General features: G+C 44.6%; 1 protein-coding gene across 2 annotated transcripts in view; it reads right to left on the reverse strand.

Moving 5' to 3' along the window:
- The window catches only part of CASTOR2 (cytosolic arginine sensor for mTORC1 subunit 2), an 81115-nt gene that overhangs the window by 21675 nt on the left and 33462 nt on the right, over positions 1-25978 (reverse strand). For both annotated transcript variants that reach the window (XM_055001193.1, XM_055001194.1), the window contains exon 2: positions 17657-17727. In XM_055001193.1, the coding sequence (XP_054857168.1) occupies positions 17657-17727 (71 nt within the window). The remainder of the gene's footprint in view (positions 1-17656; positions 17728-25978) is intronic.

Raw genomic sequence — 25978 nt, forward strand, 5'->3', positions numbered from 1 at the left:
CCAGCAAGTGGGCCGAGCCACCGGCATTACTTTGCTCACAGGCTATAAGGGGCAGCGGGACTATGAGGTGAGCTCATTCCGTGGCAAAAAGGATTCCGGCAGGAAAAAAAGAATAGAAAATGATTACGGGGTCTGTTGCAGCACCTCTGCTATGAGGGTGGAACTTTTCAGTTGAGGAAAAAAAGAGGACAAACGGAATACCTGACAGAGACTTATAAAATGATGCATGGGGTGGAGAAAGTGGAGAGAGGGAACTTTTCCTCCCTTCTCACATCATCCCAGAACTTGGAGACAACCAATGAAGTTGATGGGCTGTTTATTCAGGATGGACAAAAGGAAATAGCAGCAACAACAATAATAGATTTATGTACCGCCCAGGACAACTTAACATCCACTCAGAGCGGTTTACAAAGTATGTTATTATTATCCCCACAACAAACACTCTGTGAGGTGGGTGGGGCTGAGAGAGCTCTGAGAGAGCTGTGACTGATCCAAGGTCACCCAGCTGGCTTCAAGGGGAGGAGTGGGGAATCAAACCTGGCTCTCCAGATTAGAGTCCTGCCACTTTTAACTACTACGCCAAACTGGCTCTAATTCTTTACTCAACAAGTCACTAAATTGTGGAAGTCACTGCCAGGAGACATAAAGATGGCTTTAAAAGGGAATTAGGCAGATTTATGAAGGAGAGGTCCATCAGTGGCTACTAGCCTTGGTGATTAAATGGAACCTCCACATTCAGAGGCAGTAAACATCCAAATTGCAGGACTTGGAAGCCACGTCAGGGAAGCCCTTCACTTCCATGCCTTGTTTGTTGGCCTTCCAGGGCTACTGGTTGTCTTCTCTGTGAACCACGATGCTGGACTGCTGGTTTGATCCAGCAGGGCTCTTCTGTCATGTGGCTTGCTCCTCAGCATGGTGCATCTTGTGGTGCTTGCTTGTATTTCCTGTTCCTTGCTCTCTTTTTCTGTTGCCCATAGTCATAACTCTAGCTCCTCCTCTTCCTGTCATGTGCTTACAGCGCAGTAGGTATCAGGTCTAGAACGGTTGATGACCACTGCCCTAGACAATATCCTAGGCCTTCAGTCCCTGCTTGAGGGCCTTCCAGGGGTATCTTGCTGGCACTGTTTCGTAACAGAATGTTGGACTAAAAGGACCATGGATCTGATCTGGCTTATGTTAGTATTAGCCATAATAGTTAGGAATGGAGCTTCCATGGACATAAGCAGAGTATCTTGGGGACAAGCAACAGGGAAGGGCTGTTTCCTTCATTCTCTGCTTGTAGGATCCATGGAGGCTTCTAGTTGGTCACTGGGGGAAACTGGATGCTGGTTCAGATGGGGTATTCGTCCAATCCAGCAGGACCACTCTAGAATCATAGAATCATAGAGTTGGAAGGGCCTTCAGGGTCATCTAGTCCAACCCCCTGCAAAATGCAGGAAATTCACAACTACCTCCCCTTCCTCCACACACGCCCAGTGACCCTTGCTCCATGACCAGAAGATGTAAAACACTGTCAGGATCCCTAGCCGAACTAGCCTGGGGAAAATTGCTACCAAGGTGGCAATTGGCCTTACCCTGGGCATGTAAGAAAGGACCACAAGAACTAAGACTGATGTAACCCTTCCTGCCTTCCCCCTTTCATGAGCTGCCTAGGTTCACAGAACCAGCATTGCTGTCAGATGGCCATCGAGCCTCTGCTTAAAAACCTCCAAAGAAAGAGAGCCCTCCACCTGATCATATTAGGATTGTAGAAGAAAGAAGTGACCCCCCCTACCACACTAGGAGGTGTAGGTCTTTTGCTCAGGACAGAAGATCCCTTTCCCACAAAAGACTGCAAAATCCTGGCTCCAGCCACAGTAGGGAGTCCGATGATACTCACTGTGGTGTAGAGGTGAGAGTGTTGGACTAGGACTGGTGAGGCAAACCAAAATACAAATCCTTGTTCTGCTAAGAAGTTTGCTGGATATCCTAGGGCCAGTCCCCCCCTCTCAGCTTAACCTACCGCACAAGGTTGTTGTGAGGATAAAACAGAGGAGAGGAGAACCACGAACACAACTCTGAACTCCTTGGTGGTAAGACAGGTCAAACATCTGACAAATAGAAGCCAGCGAATTTTCAAGCACTAAAGAATATGTACTTGGACAGGTATATTACAGGTACCAGTTGCAGTAAAGGAAGAGATCTCTTTGTGTAGATTTTGAAACACAAACAAGGAGGGGGGGATATCTCATCCCTTTAAACACTACATTGTAAGCCTGACTGGAATTTCTATTTTGGGATGGATTAATTCTTTTCTAGGCTAACAGGAAGGAGGGGCAAAGGAAAGAAATGCATTTTTTAAAAAGAATATTTTTGGCCTTCTTCTGAGGATTAGACCACTTCATTGGATCCACTGTGATTCTTGATCAAATGTGCCGCAAGGGGATAATTAGATCCCCCCCCCTCTTTTTAAGCCTGTCCTTAGAGAGTTATTCTGTTTGGACACACGGCTGCTATGCCTAAAGCAAACCACACAAAATGCCCCCCAACTGGAGGGTTCGTTATATAATAGAGGTTACATAAGAGAAAAAGCAACTAAAAATATACTCCAGGATAACTTCCAATGCAGTGAAGCACGAATTGACAATCCTTCTCCTTCTAGAAAGAGAGCCATCTCTCTCTTTCTCCCTCTTTTCTTTTGCTGAATCATAAATCAAAGGAGTTTGCCCAGATTTGTGTGCCACCAGATGCTTCTTACACCGAAATGCTGAGTAGCAGGGTTTGGCCTGAAATTTCAGGAAGTTTGCTTCCTTCAACACAACTTCCTAAGTAAATATCTCAGGGTGAATCAAGATTAGTTATTTTTTTGCTAAGGAGTGGGAAATTTTGCTGCATGCTTCTCTTTATCTCCTTCAACCAAGTTCTTCCTCCCTGAACTGCCGGGTGACACTCTCTGCCTTCACTTATCATAGCTAGGATCTAGGCTTACCCAGCTGCCCCCCATGGTAAGCAACTTTCCACCCCCACTGTTCTAGCTCTTGTCCTTGCTCAAGGGAGTGGTGGGAGCAAAATGGAGGGGGGACAACACTGTATGACACAATTACGTGATTTCCTGTGAAATCACAGCATCACGTGATGCTCTAGGAATTCCCCTAATCCCTGATTAGTACCATAGAGATTGAGGGAATTCCTAGATTGTTGCATGATACATTGACTTCACTCATTTGGAAGCTACGGTGCTGCATGAAGCTGCATGATCCAGCAGGGGTCTTCTTATGTCTTGGCTAAAGTAGTGACCCACTGACCTGGCTAGCCCAGGTGAGCCTGATCTTGTCAGATCTCAGAAGCTGAGCAGGGTCAGCCTTGGTTAGTAATTGGATGGGAGACCTCAAATGAAGCATTGCAGAGGCAGGCAATGGCAAACCACTTCTGTTAGTCTCTTGCCATGAAACCCCACTAGCGGTCGCCATAAGTCAGCTATGACTTGACGACGCTCTCCATTCCAAGGTAGTGACAGATATTTTTTGGTATCAATTTGCAGGCAGCAAATTGACAAATGCATTCTGACTCATGCAACAAAATCTCTTGGGCTGCCTCTGCCCACCTCATTCTCTCCTCAGTTCACCAGAAGAAGCCATCGCCCACTCAACCCCTCCCAGCATCCTCCAGTTTATCTCCCTAAACACCCATGGAAGATGCTCTGGGACAACTGGGGTGGGGCCATCCATCCTTGCAGCTCCCCTAACTTCACCATTTGCTCCTTTCTTTTCCAATAAGGCCACACGACAACTCAGAAATCTCTGATCTGTGGATTGTTTCCCACGTTCTGGACAGCAGCCGAGATTATGTGCCTCTGGCACCAGGAACAATGCAAAACACCCACAGCTTTCTCTCTCCCTGCAGGAAGAGCCAGCTCTGCTCCCTGTTCTATCTCCGCAGGGGCATTGTTTACCCACATAATTCCCTGAGCACCTTATCAGATTAGGAGGCCTTCAAAGTGTTAAGCGCATCTGGGCCTGAAAAGAATTTTGCACTTGGCTTGCATCCGGCCTGTCTGTTGCCTTTTGTAGGTTCAGATTTTGATGTAAACACATTCTTGATATGAGGAAACCATGTGGGCCACTGGTGGGGCCGTCTCTCACAGGCCTAATTATAGAAACAAGGGGACCTGCTAAACAAGTCGGACTCTATTCTGTGGTTAGCTTGACCTCACACATTGCGGGCATCCTGTCCTTCAAGCATGTGTTCAAGAGGGATGAGGAATTTGCTGACGCCCATGGGAAGGGAGGGCTTGACCATAGCAAGACAAAGAGATCAGCCTCTCAGTACTCATATCAGCTCCTAAGCGAAGGAAGCAACAGAACAAGAGGACGGAGCAGGTGCAGCTTCACGGTTGGAGAGCCAGGAGGGTGTAATCATTACAGTATCAGACTAGGTCTCGAGAGACCCAGGGTTAAATTCTTGCTCTGCTTTGAAACACCACAGTGAACTTAGAATCCTGGGACTTTGGTCGGAGCAGGACATGGGAAGAGGGAGTATTGCATGACATGCTGACGTCACAGCCTTGCGCAAGTCTCTAGGAACTCCTCCAATCTCTATGGTAAAGACTTTAGAGATTGAGGTAAATCCTAGAGCGATGTGGACATGGCAACCGGAAGTGATGTCACGACATCCGTGATGTTATCCCCCATTTCCTCCTGCTGTGAGAGTGAGGAGGAGCTGGTAAAAGTGAGAGGTTGTCTATCATGGTGGACAACCTGGTAAGCCTACCTCAGACCAAACACAAGTTGCTCCCACACGTCAACACTTCTCCATGTACTGTTCACTGCTGCGGCAGCAACAGAGCATTCACACAGCTGTTTTCTGTACACTTTCCTTGCCTCCAACCCCACCCCAGCTGCCATTCCTCTACCAGAAGGCTTTTTTAAAAAAGGCAATTGCTAAATTGCTGAGCCATAATGGTATAATGACAGGGCAATTGTTGATTTTTTTTTTTAAATCCCTTTGGTGGCAAGGACAAAGGGTGGCTGTGTGTGTGGAGAAGGGTGGGGGAGGCAAACAAAATGGCACTGATATGAGTGGAAATGCACACCTTTCTGTCCACATGATGTTCAAAGGCACTTTTAGGTGGCATCGTTCCAAAAAGACCAAGTTTGGGAGATACTGCAGCAAAGCAGGGGGAAAGGGAAACAGGCAAATAAGAGGACGATGTCATGTGCTGCTATAAGAAAGCCCATGTGGATAAATTTATTATGCAACCACTGTCTCTCAGCTAGGCTTGCCCTTTGCCTGCCTACAATGGGCAAACCTCTGCCCTCAGCCCAATTGGCTGCCCTTGAGAAATGGGAGGAAGAAAGTGCCAGAAAATTGTTGCCAGGTCCAGGTTGGGAAATTCCAGGAGATTTTGGGGGCGGAGCCTGAAGAGGGTGGGGTTTGAGGAGGGGAGGGGCCTCAATTGACACTGTAATCCACTGCTGATGGCAACGAGCTTGCCAATAGCAAAAAGGCCGGCAAAGCTCGTTGCCATCAGCAGTGCTTGTCGATTACAGTGGATGCAGCGCTGCGGTCTCCCCTGAACTGCGTTGCTTCCGCTTGCAACTCGCAGCAGACTACGAACACCAACCCTCAGATACTTCACCTTTGTTCTACGGGGTATTTGGCTGCTCTTCAGTCTTTATTCCAGGACTGGTTGGTTATTATTACCCATTTGGGTTCAAAATAGACTGGGACTACATTGTATGTCTATTGGGACTTTTCTATATTGTATATTCTGAACAAAGTTTTTTGTCAACTTCCTTGAGCTTGTTTGCTCTCCCTTTCTTGGTGTTCTTTCAGGAAGTTTTCCCCATTTGGTGGTAGTTTTCAAGAAGAGGCTGGATGAATATTTGTCAGAGATGCTTTAGGCTGATCCTGCACTGGGCAGGGGGTTGGACTAGATGGTCTCTATGGCCCCTTCCAACTCTATGATTCTATGATTTGTTCATAATAAGACAGAGTGTAACCTGAAGCAGCTTGTGGAAATGGATTGCACGAGCTGTTGGCAACGTTTTGACAAAACGCATTCTGTGTGAGCTCAGAGGTACTTGTATTCACAAGTAAGCAGCCCAACCTTCTCTAGGAACTCTGTAGACATGTAAACAGCAGCCAGCAAGGGACAGCTTGTGGCTCCTTGTCTGAGCAAGAGGTACAGAATGGAGCTGAGGTTGCAGATAAAGCCTTTAAGGTTTTTCTTTAAAAAAAGAAAGAAAAAAAGAATCGGCAAGTTACCACATTAACGCAACCCACCTCACACCACAGTGGCTGCTAATTACTGTTTTGTTACATCAAGCTGCAGGCACATCTCTGCCAATTGTAGCAACATGACTAAGTGTGTTTGATATGTGTACGTATATATATATATATATTTGGAGGGTCAGTTCTATTTCTGACATAGGTGCTGCTTCCAAGAAAAATCAGAAAAGAGGGAAAAAAGAAGTCCAGTGATGAACAGCAGGTACTCTTCTTTTTCTTTTTTAGCTAGTGGCAAACTGGGCTTGTGCGCACAGAACCATATGCTGAGCTCTTTGTCCTGCCATTGTGCTGAGAAATAAAACGGGCAGGCCAGCTCCTTGCAGAGCCAGTTTGGTGTAGTGGTTAAGAGTGTGGGACTCTAATCTGGAGAGCCGGGTTTGCTTCCCCACTCCTCCACTTGAAGCCAGTTGGGTGACCTTGGGCTAGTCACAGTTCTCTCAGAGCTCTCTCAGCCCCACCCACCTCACAAGGTGATTGTTGTGAGGATAATAATGACACACTTTGTAAACTACTTTGAGTGAGCATTAAGTTGTCCTGAAGGGCGGTATATAAATCGAATGTTGTTGTTATCATCATCATCATCATCATCATCATCATCATCATCATTATCATCATCATCGCAGTGAAAAAGTGTGTAGGTTTTTGAATTACACAAATGTCTACTGGTGACATGAAAAAAGCCACCATTCTTCCATCAACAAAGCAGGACTCCATTATTTAGATACTTGAATCCCGCTTTTCTCCCCAGTGGAGATCCAAAGTGGCTTACAATGTTCTCCTTTTTCTCCCTTTTATCATCATAACAACCCTTGAAACATCTTTGGTTCAGGAAGGGTGACCGGCCCACGGGCACCCAACCTGAACAGCAGATTTGATTGCATTCATTTAGGCCTTCAGATAAACCAGGATTTTCTTTCCCATTACAGGTGTTATCGGTGCAATGCTAGAAAGACTGTAGCCAAATGGTTCCTGTGCTTATCTTGTATACATTTGAGCTTTGCTCATAAAGGTCACAGACCCCTAATGTTGGTGGCCTTTTGGTCTCTGTTTGCCATTTCTTTCCTCTGAGAGAGCGTGTGCAGAGGACAATGCATCCTGCATATAAAGAAATTTACTCAAGTTCACAAAAGCGTCTGCCGCAATAGTCGTTAAACATTTGCAACATAACCTACAACATTTTAGAAGAAAATGGGGTAGGGCTGCCAGCTCCAGGTTGGGAACTTCTTGCAGATCTGGGAACGGATCCTGGGAAGGATGAGGTTTGAGGAGGAGAGGGACCTCAGCAGGGTGTAATGCCACAGAGTCCACCCTCCAAAGCAGCTATTTTCTCCACGGGAACTGAGTCTGGAGATCAGTTGTAATTCCAGATCTCTGGGCCCCACCTGAAGGTTGACATCCCTAAAATAAGGACACACTTCTTATACCAAGGATTGTGATCCTTCCTCACCATTTGTGGTCCAGTAGCACCTTAAAGACCAATGAGATCTCCCAGGATATACCTGTTCGAGAATTAAGTTCCCTTCACCAGATTCTTTGTAATAGTTGACCCTGGCAGTTTCCGCACGTCCTTAAAGGGACAGCCCACGCACCAAACGCAGGTGGCTTTTCCACTTCACTCCAGACATCTACAATTTCAAAACGGTTGCTGGCTGCTTGGCTTCCATTTTTTGGGTGACTTTTCTGGCATCGTGGGAAAACACAGTTCCAGAAAAGGCCTCAAAAAAACAGAAGCCAAACAGCTGGCAAACGTTTTGGAAATGGAGACGTCTGGAGTAAAGTGGAAAGCTGCCCGTGTTCGGTGACTGGACCATCCCTTTAAGGATGTGCGGAAATGGCCCCTCTTCCATTTAAAAGCCAAGGAAGTGATGATGATTGTTTTGGTTCTGGGGCACCCAAGAAGTTCATGGATAAACAAAAGGAAATACTTTATTTAATGAGTCGTTAAATTGCCGACTTTGCTGTCAGCTGACCTAATGGTTGCCACAAGCATAGATTGGGGGACTGGGCAACGGGGATTGGGCAGAGTCATAGAGGTCCATCATGGCGACTAGCCGTGATGATGAAAGGGAACTTCCACATCCAGTATACGCCTGAATACCAGTGGTTGGGAAGCAAAATCGAGGGAAAGCCTTGGCTTCTATACCCTGTATGTTGGCACTCCAGGGCACTTGGTTGGCCAATGCGTGAAGCAGGATGCTAGACTAGATGGACATTGGCCTGTGCAAGGTTCTTCTTATGTGCCATATACTAGAAAAACACCACAATCTGTATGATACATCATTAACAGTTCATAATTATTGTGCAAGTGGGAGCCGAAAAGTACCCTAAGTTTAGAAATGACTTCCACTTCAAAACTTTCCACTTGTTGAAGGCAATTAGCTTTAAATGGAAACTATCTTCAGTCTGGCAGAAGAAAAGCAGTCATAGAAAGGTAGCAAATAATAGCCAATAAACAAACAAAGCAAAACTGATATCTGGAACCAATCAGATTCCTCAAGATGGGTAGCTGTGATAGTCTGTACGTGCCAGTAGAAACAAGCAAGAGTCCAGTAGCACCTATAAGACTCAGTATAAGGCAGCTTCATATATGTTCATACGATGGTGGATTATAGTAGAAACCTAAAATCCATTATACTTTCAAGTTGGCTATAGTCTGGGACTTACTCCCGCAGTTCAGGTTAGTTTTCAAGTGATTGCTCAGGTTTAGGAAACACAACTCTTGCCAGTTTCAGGTTCAAATTCAATTTGATCTGGGAGTTGGGTTGCTAGGTCCCTTGATTCCCCTGGCGGGAGATTGGGAGCCTGGCAAATGGACGCACTCCCGGCATGTATGATGACATCACTTCTGGGAAGTGACATCATTGTGCGGGGGTCAAAGGGTGGCTAGGAGCACTCTGGAGGGCTGGATTGGCCTGCTGTGAGCCACAATTTGGCTTGAAACAGGGCTGCTGTGGGGCGCATTTCAAGCTGAATCGGGCCACTGTGGGTGCGGGGGTGCTCCCGGTCAGCAGGGGTGTCATTCCTGCCGTCGGCCAAGTAAGTAGGCATGGGGGGAAAGGTGGGAGCAGGGGATCTCCCACCCCAGGCAGAGGAATGGCACCCCTATCTGGGAGTCAAACTGAGCCTGAATAGAAAAAAACAGGACAAACCTCTATTTGCCCCTGACCCGGAACAGCTCAGACAGGTTTGACTTGCAAATTCTCATGTTTTATATATAGTTTGGATAGCTGTTTATTATGCTGTAAAACACACATAGTTCTACCCAGTTGATTCTTGTGTGTGTGTTTGCTGGTGTTAATTAGATTTTTTTTTAAAGGCCCAACTACAGGAAAAGAATCCAGGCATCTATTCTTAGCAATCCAAACCCTGAATTATTTCTTCCACAGTATTAACGTGCCTGAAGAGGTAACAAGAAAAGGCACCATCGGAAGCCATCAGCTGAACATACAGCTGTGCACTGTTGATCAAACACAAAAAGAGCACTTGGGGTGTTCAGGATGGTAATTTCCACCCACAGGAAACAAGTCAGGCTGTAAACAAACTGGGGCAGCAGAGGGAAGCAGCCTGAATTGTCCCCTCCCATCCCTGCCTGTACCTTGGATGTCTTCCTTGGGGGGTGGACGTTTCAATTTAAGTTAGTAAATTGAGTGAGCAAAAGAAGAATAAATAGTATCTGTGCCAAATATAATTTCTCAATATTAAGGGCTATCTGAAGGTCTCCAGCCCCAAACAACACTCTTTCTAGACTCAAATAAATGCTGAGTAAACCGTGGGGAAATAAGCCCCTCAGCCAAGGGCCGTTTCCAGATGGCTTACCTGCACCCGGAACGTCGCGCCACATTGCGGGGAAAATGCGAAATATTGTGTTTTCTCGCACGAGTTTTGCACGACGTTGCGCAAAACTCGAGCGAGAAAACGCGATATTTTGCGTTTTCCCCGCAACGTGGCGTGACGTTCCAGGTGCAGGTAAGCCATCTGGAAACGGCCAAGGTCCTACAAACTCTTTTCTCTAAATTCATTTGCTGAGAGCTGCTGTGGCATATTGGTTAAGAGGCTGGGATCTGGGATGTGAGTCAGCACTCTGCTGGTTCAAATCCCACTACTGCCATGAGCTTGGCCGGTTGACTCAGGTAATTCATTCCTCTCAGCCCAGCTCCCCAGCTGTATTGTGGAGATAATAATAACACTGAGTTTGTTCACCGCTCTGGGTGAGGCACTAATCGGTCTAGAAAAGTGGTATGTAAGCATGCTGTTATGATCTAAAAAGACTCAAGCTTTAGAATACTCCTCTCTCAAAAGCTGCATTTGTATTTTGTTTGATACTGTGCTCTCTTGGCATTACAGCATTCATTCACAATGGAATTGGCTTGTCCACAATATTATCCTGTTGTGAAAGGTTGCTATAGCGCAACAATAGCGCAATATCTAATGATGTGCAAATGCAGCCAAAGCTTGCTCTGGGTTTTCTTTCGAACATGTTCCTTCTAGCATTTACATCCTTCGCCTTGCATATTTATTCAGTGATTTCGATCAGGGGTCCCCAACATGGTGCCTGTGGGCACAATTGTGCCCACCACACCTTTCCTTGTGCCCGTCAAGTGTTTTTAGAAAGTGGGTGAGGCCAGGTGGGCTTTCTCCCAGCAAGGCTTGTGATTGGCCATGGGAGATTTGATCTGTTGTCAGATACTGCTCTGGCAGAGGCAGCTTCTACAGCACAAGAATTTTTACTGTGTGACTGAAGATAAGCTGTAGCAGCCATTTTGTGGCTGGCTCTGTCTCCTGCAGCAGCCATTTTGTGGCAGCCATTTTGTTGCTGCGCCCACCATACTTTGTCAGAATTCCAAATATGCCCACAGGTTCAAAAAGGTTGGGGATCCCTTATTTAGATATTTATAGCTTGATTTTCTCCCTAATGGGGACCCAAAGTGCCTTACAATATCATTCTTCTCTCCTTCATTTTATCCTCACCACCACCACCTTGCGAGGTAAATTAGGCTAAGAGAGAGTAACCAGACCAACGTCAACTAGCACACTTCGTGGGAGCTAACCTGGCTCTCCCAAATCTTAGTCTAACCACTATGCCATTCTTCCTCCAGATATTTGAGTACCAGAACTTTATATTTATTTAGGTCATTTGATATCCCACCTTTCTCCCATTAAAATGGTAGTATAGTCAGTTTAGTACCCCCTCTCTAGTTTAGACACTGCAATAGTCTCAAAATGTTACACTCCAAAGGGCAGCAAGGTAACTCCTGTCTAACTAGCAATCAAAACCAGCAGCAAATATAAAAGCAAAAGTCAATAAAATCCATCACACATAAATGATGCATCACTAGGGTTGCCAGCCTCCAGTTGGTAGCTGGAGATCACCTGGAATTACAACTGATCTCCAGGAAACAGAGACCAGTTCCCTTGGAGAAAATGGCTGCTCTGAAGGGTGAATTAGCCATTTTCTCCAGGTGAACTGATCTCTGTGGCCTGGAGACTAGCTGTAATTCCGGGAGATCTCCAGCCACTACCTGGAGGCTGGCAACCCTACCCCCACCCCCGGCAGTCTCTTTTGCATACTACAATCCCAAGATGCACTTGGCCTCCTCGAAAGCCCAGCCGGCCCCTTCCAAACAAGACAGCCAGTCGATTGCCATCGTCTCCTCCTCAAACTTCTGCTGATACAGTTCATTATCTTATAAAACAAATTGCACCAAGTGAACTGTGACATTAGCGTGCCGTGCGATTCTCCGATTGAGGAGGCTATTAAAGTTTAAGATGCAATTAGAATTGAGGGCAGAAAATAGCTTTTGTAGAATATTTCGCAGGCCATTAGTTTAAAGAATTTTCCACACAATTTATCCCTGACATTTATAAGTGCAAAGGCTTTAAATAAATGGGAGGGGGGAGTCAAAACACACTATCTCTGCTTTGCTAAAAGCAGTGCATTTGAAGACCAGTATCGGGAGGGGGAGGGGGTTGTTTAATATGTTCCATACTTCTATTATAACACCTGACCATGTCCAAGAAGATCAAAATCACCTTTTTAGCAGAGCAATTTGTTCTGTGATTATGGGCATGCAGAATTTCAAGTTTATAGCCCTCATTGGTACTAGGGTTGCTAGTTCCCCGCTGGGGGCTAGGGGTTCCCTGATCCTAACCTCCACCCCCTGCCCCCGCTTACCTGGCCAGTGGGGAAGAGGCAGGGGAATGCGCCTTTTGGGCGTGCTCCTGGATGGAGCAATTTGCACCCGTGCTCCACAGTGGGCCAATTTGGGCCCCAAACAGGCTGAATCAGGCCCGTTTGGAGCCTAAATTGGCCCACTGTGAAGTGCAGGAGTGCTCCAGGGCCCTCCTGGCAGTGCTTCTGCATGCCACAGCAGGCCACATCAGGCCCATTTGGGGCCGAAAGCAGCCCACTGCAAAGTGCAGGAGCACTCCAGGACCCTTCATGCTGTCGTAGCAGTGCTCCTGCGCTCCGCAGCGGGCTGATTTTGGCCACACACCAGCCCAATTCAGCCAGCTGCCGAGTGTGGGAGTGCTGCTGGGAGGTAGGGTTGCCAGCTCCAGGTTGGGAAATTCCTAGAGATTTGTGGGGTGGAGGCTGAAGAGGGTGGGGTTTGGGAAGGGGATGGACCTCAGCAAGGTATAATGCCATAGAGTTCACCCTCCAAAGCAGCCATTTTCTCCAGGGGAACGGATCTCTGTAGCCTGGATATCAATTGTAATTCCAGGAGATCTCCAGCCACCACCTGGAGGATGGCAACCCTACTCAGAGGGCCCAGGAGCACTCCTGCACAGCCGGCCAATTTAGGCCCCAAATGGGTCCAATTCAGCCCCAAATGAGCCAAAGTCATCTCGCCGCAGAGCACTCCGAGGGGCAACACGAGGCCCTGTGCAATGATGTCACTCCCGGAAGTGATGTCATCACGTGGCCCTGGGAGCATGTGCGCAAAGACCTCCACAAAGGTAAGTGCCAGGCCTCTAGCCTCCCGCCCAGAGGGTGAGGGAACATGGCAACCCTAATTGGTACAGACTTCCTGATCTTCTAGCTTGAAACAGGAAAGATTTGACCGATCCTTTCCCCCTTCTGATTTCGTAAGAATGTAAGGAGCACCCTGATGGATTGGACCACAGGTTCCTGTATCCTAGTTTTACTGGTGGTCAGGCAGATGCACCAGTCTTGAACTCCTCAGAGTGGCTTGCTGCAAACATAGTAAATAAAAAGCAACAAAGGACCATCCTTTTATTTGTTGGCCTTCTATCGAGAATAACAGACATCATCGCAGAAAAGCCTGTACTGATTTTTAGAATGGTTCCTAAATCACAGATTGGTTTAATTAACTGTAAGGAAAAATAATAAATATTCACGGTTGAAGGTGCCCTTGCTTGCTGTCTTTAAGAAGGCATGTAGGACATTTTCATTGCAGAGGGCATTCAATGGAGGGCAAACTCTTCAGACAGATCTATTGGTGTTTTTAACCTGTGTGACGTTTTTATCTGGTTGACAGGCTGTTATGCTGTTCGTGGGGTTTTGCAACTGCTTGTTCCTATCTTGAGATCAAGGAGATAAGGTGGGTTATAAATATTTTAAATAAATCAATACTATTTGCTCACAGCTAAATATTCCACAAAGGCTGGAATGCAACTCTGGAGGAGGTTGCTTCTTTATACGTATTTCATTCTGGTGTGATTTGTAAAGCAGATAAGTGAGGGTAACTTGTTCCATGAGCTTACAACAAACCTAGCAGCAGAGTAAAGTATGTTTGTCAATTCAATCAGAATTGCTTTGCCAATTGTCCACCCTCCAAAGCAGCCACTTGCTCCAGGAGAACTGGGCCGTTTTCACATGCGCCCTTGGAGATGGCGCAAATTCATGGCATGAAGCGTCTTCCTAGCACGATCTCCTGGCATGATCCCCTTTAATGACCCGATGACATCCGAAAAAGCGGCATTAAATGGGATCATGCCGGGAAATCGTGCTAGGAAGATGCTTTTATGCCATAAATTTTGTGCGATCTTCCGGGCGCATGGCCGTGTGAAAACAGCCCTGATCTCTGTAGTCTGGAGTTCTGTTGTAATTCCAGGGTGTCTCCTCCTGAACTTTCAGCTCCACCTGAAAGTTGGACAGCCTAGATCAAACCTGCTCCTACTAGACACCTGCTAAGAGAGCAGTCACATCAAGAAAAAATGACCTTTTAAATAAAAAGGGTCACTTTTAACTAGCTGTCTTCTTTTTAATTGTGACTGTAGTTTGGCCCTGATGTACTAGGATAAAAGCAAAAGAAAAGTTCAGTGAACTGTTTTACAGAGATCTTAATATAACATGGTTTAACATTATAATAATTCATTACAATTTTAAAAAGCCACTTTCCTTGTTTCATGGTAACAGTTAACAAATTTGTTTTTGCAATGAATATCAAGCAAGTGGATGAATATTTTTTGTGTAATAAAGTTAATGCTTTAAAATATTTGACTAGTTCAAATACTGACAATGCATTCCTAAACAGAGTTACATCCGTCTAAGCCCACTGAAGTTGGTAGGCTTAGAAGGGTACAACTCCCCTTAGGAATGCACTGTAAATAATTTTTTATCTGTCAAACGGCTAAACTTTTTCTCAATTCTTTTTTTTTTTTTGAAAATTTTTTTTATTGGGTTAGAATCCATTATTTCCACATTTACATTCAATTTTCCCCAATTTTTTCATCTCTAACCCCCTCCCTTTCCCCCCCTTTTTGTTGACTTCCAACAGCTTTCCTACCCTTTGTCCCCTTTCCCTTAATTTTATTAACTTCCTCTCTCTAAAACAAATATATATTCTCCATTATTCTAAGCAGTACATCCTTAACTATTTTTAACATTGTATGCCCAAACTGTAAGTCTTTATTTCCATCTTAGATAAACAATTTATCCCAATTTTTCAATTTCAGATATTTCTATATATCATAAACCATATAAATCATACATTCATTTATATCAAACAATTTGACTTATTCTCTATATATTACTCATTCTATCTTTTTATAATAGTTCTATATATCTCTCCTCACGTATTCAATCAATAGACCCATCTATATCTTCAGACATTCAGTTTGGTACAAAACTTATCAGAAAGAAAGAAAATATTGTTAATTAATCAATCCTTATATTTAATCCTTATAGTTAATTATTTTCTCTATGTTCTATTTGTTAACCTATATATATCTATATATATGTCAATCTATTAATCTGACTGCTTATTAATTCACATTTATCTCTTCTCCCCCCGGTAAAGTCTCCCCCCTCTACTTCAGTACTTCAGTAGTTCTCAAACTGCCACAGTTTTCCTCCCACCTCCCATTTCTTCTCCAGGTATTGTTTCAGCTTCTCCCAGTCTGTGTTGAACTGCCCTGAGTCCAGATCTCTCAGTTTTCTTGTCATCTTGTCCATTTCAGCCATATACAGCAATTTGTAAGTCCAATCTTCAATAGTTGGCACTTCTTGTACTTTCCATTTTTGCGCATACAAAAGTCTAGCTGCTGCTGTCATATAAAATATCAACGTCCTGTGTTGGGCTGGAATTCCCTCCATTCCCAAGTTCAGTAGCAGGAGTTCTGGGTTCTTATTAATTTGAAATTGTAAAATTTCACTCATTTCTCTTATTATTTCCCCCCAGTACTGCCTGGCTACCTCACACGACCACCACATATGATAGAGGGAGCCCTCATGCTTCTTACATTTCCAGCATTTATTAGAAGTATTCAAATTCCCTAGCGCAATCTTCTTTGGTGTCATGTACCAACGATAAATCATTTTGTAAATGTTCTCTTTGATATTATTACATGTCGTTGTCTTCATTGTAGTTTTCCACAAGTATTCCCATGCCTCCATTGTTATTTCTTTATTAAAGTTTATAGCCCATTTCACCATTTGTGTTTTAACTATCTCATCCTCGGTATACCACTTCAACAGTACTTGGTATACCTTGGATATTCTTTTCTTATCTTCTTTAAGAAGGGTCTGCTCTAGTTCCGAATTCTCTATTCGTATACCTCCCTTTACAGAGTCCGAATTATATAAGTCTCTAATCTGTCTATACTGGAACCAGTCGTAGTTAGGTGATAGTTCCTCTTGTGTCTTTATTCTGAGTTTGGATGCTTCAGTTTTAGTTATTTCTTTGTACGTTAAACATTGTTGTTCATTGTCAACAGCTCTCGGGTCTATCACCTCATATGGAACCACCCACAAAGGGGTTCCTTCTTGTAGATAAATTCTGTACTTCTTCCAGATTATGTATAGACTTCTCCGAACAAAGTGATGCAGGAACATCGAGTTGACCTTTACTTTGTCATGCCATAAATATGCGTGCCATCCAAATATTTTTTTATATCCCTCTAGGGCAACTTTTTCTCAATTCTCAAACCAAATCTGTTGGTGAAAAAATATCTTTTGTTCTAGTCATGGCTTTTTTTCTGGGAAAAGAGGTGGTGGAACTCAGTGGGTTGCCCTCAGAGAAAATGGTCACATGGCCGGTGGCCCCGCCCCCTGATCTCCAGACAGAGGGGAGTTTAGACAGAGGGGAGTTCAGCACGGGCAATCAGCGGCGTGGAGGGCAATCTAAACTCCCCTCTGTCTGGAGATCAGGGGGCGGGGCCACTAGCCATGTGACCATTTTCAAGAGGTTCCGGAACTCCGTTTCCCCCACGTTCCCCCCGAAAAAAAGCCCTGGTTCTAATGAAACTGATCCTTGAAAAAATATTTGACCTGTCAAGTGACTAACATTTTTGTGACCGGTCGATTAGATAACTGTAAGTCTTACTTCAAACATGTCCATAATGTGAGGGGAGGTCTTTATCAGCAAGAGGAGTTTAATGAGGTCACTACCCTGAATGTATAACAACCTCTCAGGGCCATCCCAACTTTTTTTGGCACCCTTGGCAAACTAAGACTTGGGTGCCCCTATTCAATAGAGAGAAATGTGAGAAGTCTAAAATGAATGTTCTACTTACAGGGCATTCCAAATGAACAATGTAAAAATAAAAGTAGATAAGATCTTCAAAAGCCCTCCACCCTGGCAGTTATAGAAGACCAAAGTCAACAGATACAGAAACTGTAGAAGCCAGTTAAAGTTTCCATTCAAGCCAGGAGAGGAGGTTCCTCTTGCATTTTGGGCGTTCCTCAAAACCTGGACCCCCAGGCTTGTCTATTGGTCTAGCTGGTCTTGCCTCCAGGCTTTTAGGAAAAGTTATAAAATAAGTGCACTTGCTTAACACAGGTGTAAACTTTGTGGATGTAAACTATGCGCTTTGAGGTTTCATTAAGTGAAACAGTGTGAACTGTCAACAATGGCCAGATAGGTTGTGAACGTTTTGATTAAAGTAACAATCTAAGGGACCGCTGGCATCATCCAGAGCTTACCTAGGAAGCCTTCTTCATCTACAATGATTGTGTAGTCCTCAGGTGTTTCCGTCAGGCTGAAAAACTTGCACCTGTAGAGACGAGTGGAGAGAAAGAACCTTAGTTACCAATCTAATGGATGGCTGATAAAGCAGGAAGCATGCCTCCTCAGAGAGGTGGTATATTTGTATTGTGGTGACAATGCAGAAAAGAGAACTGTTTTGCATTCACTATAAGACTAATCGGGAGGGAAAGCGGCATGGTGTAGCCCGATCTCATCAGATCTTGGAAGCTAAGCAGGGTTGGTACTTGGATGAGGGACCACCAAGGAAGACTCCAAGAATAACAAACCACTTCTGATCCTCACTTGCCTTGAAAGTTCCTTTCCAGGGTCATCATACTTGACAGGACATACCTGCCCCACTACCTACCTACAAGACTAACAGCCCTTTATTTTACAACAAACCAGACAAAGAGTAGCCAAAAACCTGCAGCATCTACCCATAAAGATGTTGGTGTGTCAGCAAGCATACCAAGACTGGAATAAAAACATGATGGATAAATGAAAAAAAGGGACACGTGCACAAGATCACTGCCTGAGCTTCATTTCACCACTCACAAGGTCATTTCTCCCCTTGTACTAGGGTTGCCAGGTCCCTTGAGTCCCCCAGTGGGGGACTAGGTACATGGCACTTACCCTCCACTCTCTGTGGTGTGCCTCCTCTCATGCACGCGATGCAGGTATGCTCCAGGAGTGCATGATGACGTCACTTCCGGGAAGTGATGTCATCACGCGGGTCAAAGGGCAGCCCGGTGTGTGCTCCCACGAATTGCCCTCCCCCGCAGGCCTGATTTGGCTTGAAACAGGTCCGTTGTGGGGCGCAGGAGAGCACCGTGGTGGGGCATGGGGGCACACTGTGCCACCGGGGCGGCCATGCCCCCCGCTGGTTAGGTAAGTGGGGTTGGGAGGAGGAGGTGGGAACATGGGATCCCCTGCCCGGGTGGGGTATTGGCAGCCCTACCTCGTATGTATGCTGTGCATGTTAGTTAGCTACAGGGTTGCCTACTTTGGGTTGGGAAATTACCGGAGATTTGGGGGGTGGAGCTTGGGGAGGGTGGGGTTTGGGGAGGGGAGGGGCCTCAACTGGGTATAATGCCATAGACCCCACCTTCCAAGGCAGCCATTTTCTCCAAGGAAACTGATCTCTTTCGCCTAGAGATCAGCTGTAATTCTGGGAGATCTCCAATTACCATCTGGAGGTTGGCAACTCTAGTTAGTTAGCCCGGGTGGGGTATTGGCAGCCCTACCTCGTATGTATGCTGTGCATGTTAGTTAGCTACAGGGTTGCCTACTTTGGGTTGGGAAATTACCGGAGATTTGGGGGGTGGAGCTTGGGGAGGGTGGGGTTTGGGGAGGGGAGGGGCCTCAACTGGGTATAATGCCATAGACCCCACCTTCCAAGGCAGCCATTTTCTCCAAGGAAACTGATCTCTTTCGCCTAGAGATCAGCTGTAATTCTGGGAGATCTCCAATTACCATCTGGAGGTTGGCAACTCTAGTTAGTTAACAGTTCTGTCTCTTAAAAAATAACTTAAGAACATCACCATAGTTCTGGCTGTGTCATTATAGCATCGTTCACCACAGCCAGCGTCAGACTAAACCAGCAACAATTTGTCAATCTGGAGGTCATGTAAACCACAGTTAAGCTTCCTTAACCATCATCAGGCGCGAGATGTGAGCTGAGTCAGTATTAAGTGGACACCCAGCGATTGGACTTGCCACATCTTCACTAAGGAGTGGCAAAAAATTATTTGTTTTACAAAGCGCCATTTAAAAAAAAAAGATGAAGAAATAGCCACTCCTCATCCACTCTTCTTCCCCACAGCAAACTGCAAAAACGGAGCTCCTCCCTGGTTCTTATAAATTGCTCTTTCCAGCTGCATTTCTCTCCCCTCATACTTTCCTCTCAAAGAGATTGTTTACATCTATAAAAGTGCTGTTAACAACAGGGAGTTGGCTCCATACAGCCATCTTCCGCAGCTCCTCAGAGAGATGACTGAGAAATGTTTATATCAAAGCGTCACTTCTGTCTTGCTCAAACAAAAAAAAGTGAACTTAAGAAACCCCACCCCTGCAACTGCTATTAAGCAAAATGCATTTTCTACAAACCCAAGCAGTCAATTGAACACTATGCTTGTTTACAAAACTTTTTAAGTAAGTGGCCTCTCAGTAGCAGAACTGGGTGCTAGACCCTAAAAGATTTCCTAAACGTGTACTAGATCAAGATGGGTAGCCGTGTTCGTCTGGCTGTAGCAGTAGAAAGGAGCAAGAATCCAGTAGCATCTAGAAGAATAACAAAATTTATGGTCAGGTATGAGCTAGCCATAGCTTACTGTGGTATCTGAAGAAGTGAGCTGGGGCTCATGAAAGCTCATATCTAGAGATGGGCATGAACCAGGAAAAAACCAAACCATGTGGTTCATGGTTCATCAAATTTCACGAACCACGGACTTTCATGAACTTGCCCCTGGTTCGCGAACTGGTTCATTTGGTTTGTGAAAACCTCACACCCGGGTCAGGAAAATGTCACTTCCGGGTCAGCTGAAGATCCCTTCCGGGCCAGCAGAAGGTCTGCAGGAAGTCCATCCCCTGTTGCCTAGGAAAATGATTGATTGGCACCAGGCTGTCTGCAGTGAAAAACCAAAAAATGAACCAAACAAACCAGCCTAAAAGTTCGTGGCGGTTCGTCAGAAATGGGATCTGACAAACCGTGGTTCGCAAACCACGAACCGGCCTGGTTCGTGCTTAATTTTGGTTCGTATTTCGGTTCGTGCCCATCTCTACTCATATCCAACCATACATTTTGTAAAACGTGTACTGTTTAGATTGCATATGTTGTCTGCAACACTGACGTTCATTTGCTGTGCAGTCGTACTCCTGCAAGTTGGAGTACGAACTTCAGTCGTTCGGAAAGCCTCGTAAACTGAGCCAAGCCTTCCAGCTGCCAAATGATTCTTTGGCTTGAATGGTAAGTCCAAAACAGAGAAGAATGCCCCTCCCTTGCTTTTTACCCTACCCCACACCAAGTTATCTGCTCTACTGCTGGGGATATGGTTGCTAACTCTGGGTTGGGAAATTCCTGGAGATTTGGGGATGGAACACGGGGTGGGCAGGGTTTGGGGGAGGGTCCTCAGCAGGGTGCAATACTATACAGTCTAGTAGTCAAAGCAGCCATCTTCTCCAGGGGAACTCTCCTCCTCATGATTTGGACATCCCACCTATGGAATGATTTCTCATGCCATTTCCTTTTTTATTAAGAGTTTTATAAAATAAAGCATAAAAAAGACTGTTACACAAAAATTAACCAAATAAAAAATCAGCTAACCAATAGAACTCACAGACAAAACAAAAAAAAACAAAAAGGAAAAACCATATAAATTAAAAGATTTCTAATTTTCTCTACGACAATCTAAGTATCATTTTCAAATTTTATTCTAGGTTGAAGATATAGGTTCTCTTTTTTCTAATGTCCAAATTCCTTAGTCCATAAATCCACAGATCATCAAATCATTATTGTCTATCTCTTATAGCAAGTCTAGAAGAGGTTCCCATTCAACAGTAAACAAACGTATTGTCTTCTCTTTAATCAATGAAGTAAATTTTGTCATCATTGCAAATTCCAACCCTTTGATCAACTGTTCCTCTATTGCATTTTAATCCATTGATGCTTTAAGTTTTCTAAGTCCCTAAGTATAATATATATTCGTGATTCCACTGCAGTTGCAACCCGAAGTTCTGTGAAATAAGGAAGAGGTGGCAGACCCTTTGGCTGTAATTTAATTTTATTTGATATTGGTATCACTATTTAATTGCTACAAGTCTCTTTAGGAGCCAATGAGGGGAGAGGGCTGAAAATCAGGGTAAACATACAATGAACGGAGAAAGTGCAAATCAGCCCAGAGATGAGAAAGGATCCTAGATTTAAAAAAGCATCGTATTACAAATAAGGCTGTTGGAGAATTTCTGCTACAAGGAAAGACATGGATCCAGAGGAGAGCTGTGTTAGTCTGCAGTAGCAAAATTGAAAAGAGTCCAGTAGCACCTTTAAGACTAACCAACTTTTCTGTAGCATAAGCTTTTGAGAACCACAATTCTCTTCGTCAGATGCATGGAGGGTATGAAGAAACTGGTCAGATATATAGGTGAAGAGGGGAGGGGGGAGTAGACGCAATCATTGGCTTCTGATAATGGGATCAGTTACTTCTGATAATGAGATAATAACCATTCATAGTCTCTCTTCAATCCAAGTCTGACTGAGTCAAATTTACATATGAATTCCAATTCAGCAGCTTCCCGTTGGATTTTGTTTTTGAAAGGTTTCTGTTGAACTATGGTGGCCTTTAAGTCCTTGATGGAATATCCTGGTAGATTGTTCTCCCGCTGGTTTCTGGATGTTGCCATTTTTTATGTCCGATTTGTGTCAATTTATTCTTTTGCGCAGAGGTTGGCTGGTTTGTCCAATGTCCAGATCAGGAAAGACATGGCAATTCCTTGTGTTCTTTGGTTGAGGCTAAAATGTTATTAAGCATCAAATGATGTGCTATCTGAAAAGAAATGCAAGCACATTTTTCCTCCCGTACATATCTTGCAAATATTTATATTTTATTTTTCTCTCTCATTTCCTGCTTTGAGGCTTACAGCATTTTCAAAAACAGGAGTACCATAATTCAGATTGTCACAGCCTGGAAAAAAAACATCCTGCCTCTTTAACAGGCTTAATGGGAAGTATGTACCAGCTGATGTTACTTAACTCCATGCCATGAAAAGCTTCGTCTGCCTATTTCCATATATTATGCTTCTCTTAAATAGAACAGGATACTTTTTCTCCAGATTGTGGGTAACCCTAACCATAATATGGGTGGAAAGTTTCCTTTTTTGCCACAATTACAAGGACTTCTGAACACATACAACCACAGCAAGATATAATTAACAAAAGATGGCAGGTCCATTTTGTGCACTGGTTTTCCCCCAACAAATGTCTTAAAAAACACCATACGGGAAGCAATCTCCAATAAGCTGATTTGGATCCTGCTCCAATTTACCAATGTAGTCACTGTTCCACCCAATCCACCCACTTCTACTGTTTTCAATTTGCTACCATGAGTAAAAGACTTCTGTTTCCTTTCCAGCCCAAGCTGGGGAAAAAAAGGAGAGCCGAGCTTGGATGATGCTCACAGAAAAATAGGAAGAACTGAATCATACATGAACTCTGGATGCTCACCTCAGCCATGGAACAATTGAGGGAAAAAGTTCCCTATTTTTATTTCTTGCATATTTTTGTCAACCGTTATGTTTTCTCACTTCTTTTCTTGCTGGACTTTGTTGGTTTGCCTTGCATACTGTCCCTCCGTTGTTTTCAAGTTATGCCTCCTCCTGGGCCAATAAGAAACAGTTCCTGAGTAGCCTCAACTGTTTGGTATCTCTTCCCAAACAATTCTCATCTAGGAGTTTACTGAGGCAAGAATCAACTGTACTTGTGCAATTAATGCCCCTGCAAAGGAAATGGACCCGGTCTCTCAAAACAGCTGGGCTTTCAAGTCATTCACATGCCAAGCCTGTCGAGGAGTCTGCAAACTTGCTTTACAAGCTCTACCGCTTAAGGGTGAAAATGTATGACCCACCTGCTTCGTGGGCTGGTGACTATAACCCAGTAGGGGCTCTGAAATGTTTTGAACTTGGATTCCCCTTCTAGATTGATTCCACCTTCTGGAATCCTCCACTCCTAAGCTCACCATCTGGTTGGCAGGCAGGTGTGCGGAGATCCTCGTGTACAGCAAAATGCTGCATGGCATATGAAACCCCATCGTATACACCGCTTGGAAAATGGTTTGTGTTGGGAAGGATGTTCTAAGTCCAGGACCAATTTTTATCTCTAGTAAACTGACCCTGATATCCAGTCTTTCCAGATAAGGGTTCAAAGAAAGATTTTAAAAAATTACATTATATGAGTAAAATGATTACTCCTTTACTAATGCTGAATGCAGTAAAAAAAAATGATACACCATCCATTGAAAATGGTATGCTTTGCTTTGGCACACAGGTGAGAAAATCCTGGATCTTTAAAAAAAAATTCAGATGGACCTAGAAGGCACGAGAGTTAATAATTACGGACAAACTTTTGGCACAAATTCAAACTACTGATACTGACAGAGTGAGAGCAGTGGAGCTGAAAGAGTTAACTTCCCCTGTTCAATAATGGACAACATTTTTTAAAGTCACGCACAGACCTCCTCCAATAGGCTTACCAACCTCAAAGAGCCTGGAGTTCTCTCAGAATTACAATTGACCCTTCCTAAAGTCAACCCCCTCCCGGCACTGCCCCAAATCTCCAGGAATTTCCCCATTTGGAATCGGCAACTCTGTTCTCGAAGCTGGTTCTCATCGGTGAGCAAAATACATGCCGCAGCTACCCCATGCCTTTTCAAAAGGGATCTACCTTCCCACAGAAGACAGGCCGTTATTTTCCTTCCCTGCACATTCCTCTTTCCATATTATCCAGAATGACTTCCTGCTGAGCTTCATGGGAATGGTAGTTTCTGAGTGGAAAATGGTAGAAGAATAATTTGCTCTGACAGCTCATCGTACACCACGATGACTCAATTCAGACACTGTACCAAAACAACAGTTAAAGCTCCCTTCAACAGAGTGTGCTGTAAAGTGTTAATTGAGCCAGTAAGTGGCCGTTTCTATTACAGCTGTCAGCAAGGATGCGATGTAACTTTGTTATGTCATGTCCTATAATGTCACTTCCAGGTCAAAGGTCAAGCGATGGTACACTGTGATACAGATGTACCAACCTTCCCGTGAGGTCTGGAATTCTCTCAGATTTGCAACTGATCTCCAGACTTCAGAGATCTGTTCCCCAGAAAGAAATGGAGGGTGGATTGTATGGGTTGTAAGGTTGCCAGATCTTCCTATCAACTAGCAGGAGGAGTGCCTGGTACTTACCAAGGTTCTTCTTCGCACACATGATCTCCTGGCCAGTGTGTGATGATGTCACTTCTGGAAGTGACATCATTGTGCTGACTGCTGATTGACACTCCCACAGCCAGCATGTCATCACTCCTGGCCGGGAGCACGCGTGCTGCATGTTTGCCCATGATGCCTGCCGGTAGCGGGCAATTGCTGGGCAGTTTGCCATCTCTTGCTGATCGCCAGCAATCAACTGCCTGGAGTTTGCCCTCCACTGGCGGGTATCTGGGAAATCTAATAGGTTGTGAACTCTGGCCTAGAAAATTCCTAGAGATTTGGGGTGTGTGGAAGAGAGATTTAGGGGAGGGATTTCATCTAGAATTTATGGTATACCATAGAGTTTGCCCTCCGAAACTGCCATTTTTTCCAGGGGAACTGATCTCTGTAGTCTGGCAATCCGCAGTCATCTAGTGAGAACTTCAGGTTCCACCTGAAGGTTGGCAGTACTGATTTCCATTTATAGAAAAGAATACTGGACAGCACCTGTAATTCTGTAACTCTACAAAGCAACTGATTTTGTACTCTGTCTCCACATTCCACCCTGTTCTTGTAGGCCTTGGACGTCAAATGAACAAAGTCAACGAACTGAAGAAGAATCTCTTTCCTCTGTGCAGATTTAATGGCGCTTGCCCCAAACTGGTGAAACACGCCGGTTGCAAATCAAGAGAGACAAATGAATAAAATCCAAGTCAATCCAAGCCTAACTGAATGTTTGAGAAGATTCCAAACTCCCCACTGACATCCAAAACATTACACAGTTCACAAAGTTAAATAGACTGAAACAGCACTGCACTGATGCCTGTGGACAAAACGTTGAAGGGATCACAGGCAAATGCCACAAATCGACGCTCCAGCCCTTTCTGATATGTACGTGTGCCTTGCAGACTGCCCTTCCCTTTAACTATCATATTCCTGTGTCAGTTCTACTTCTTTGAACTTTATAAAATTAGGCATAGTAAGGAAATAGCAGGGAGAGAGAGAGAGAGAGAGAGAGAGAGAGAGAGAGAGAGATTTTTTTCTTGCCCCTCTTCTATTCCATCTAGGGTGGTCTAGTAAATTCAGGATGGAAAAAGAAAACACTCCTTCACATAATACATAATTCGTTTATGAAACTCCCTGCTACAAGATGTAATGTGAAAGGGCATCAGGCAAATTCATAGAGGAGGACAGGTCTATCGATGGCTATTAGTTATCATCACTAAATAGAACCTCCATGTTCAGTAGCAGTACACCACAAACAGACCAGTCTGAAGCAGGTCTACTTAGAACTGAACCTGGGTGTCTCAGAATTTAATCTGAAACTCTAAGCA

Source organism: Eublepharis macularius, chromosome 17 (assembly GCF_028583425.1).
Source record: "Eublepharis macularius isolate TG4126 chromosome 17, MPM_Emac_v1.0, whole genome shotgun sequence".
Classification (NCBI taxonomy): Eukaryota; Metazoa; Chordata; class Lepidosauria; order Squamata; family Eublepharidae; genus Eublepharis; species Eublepharis macularius.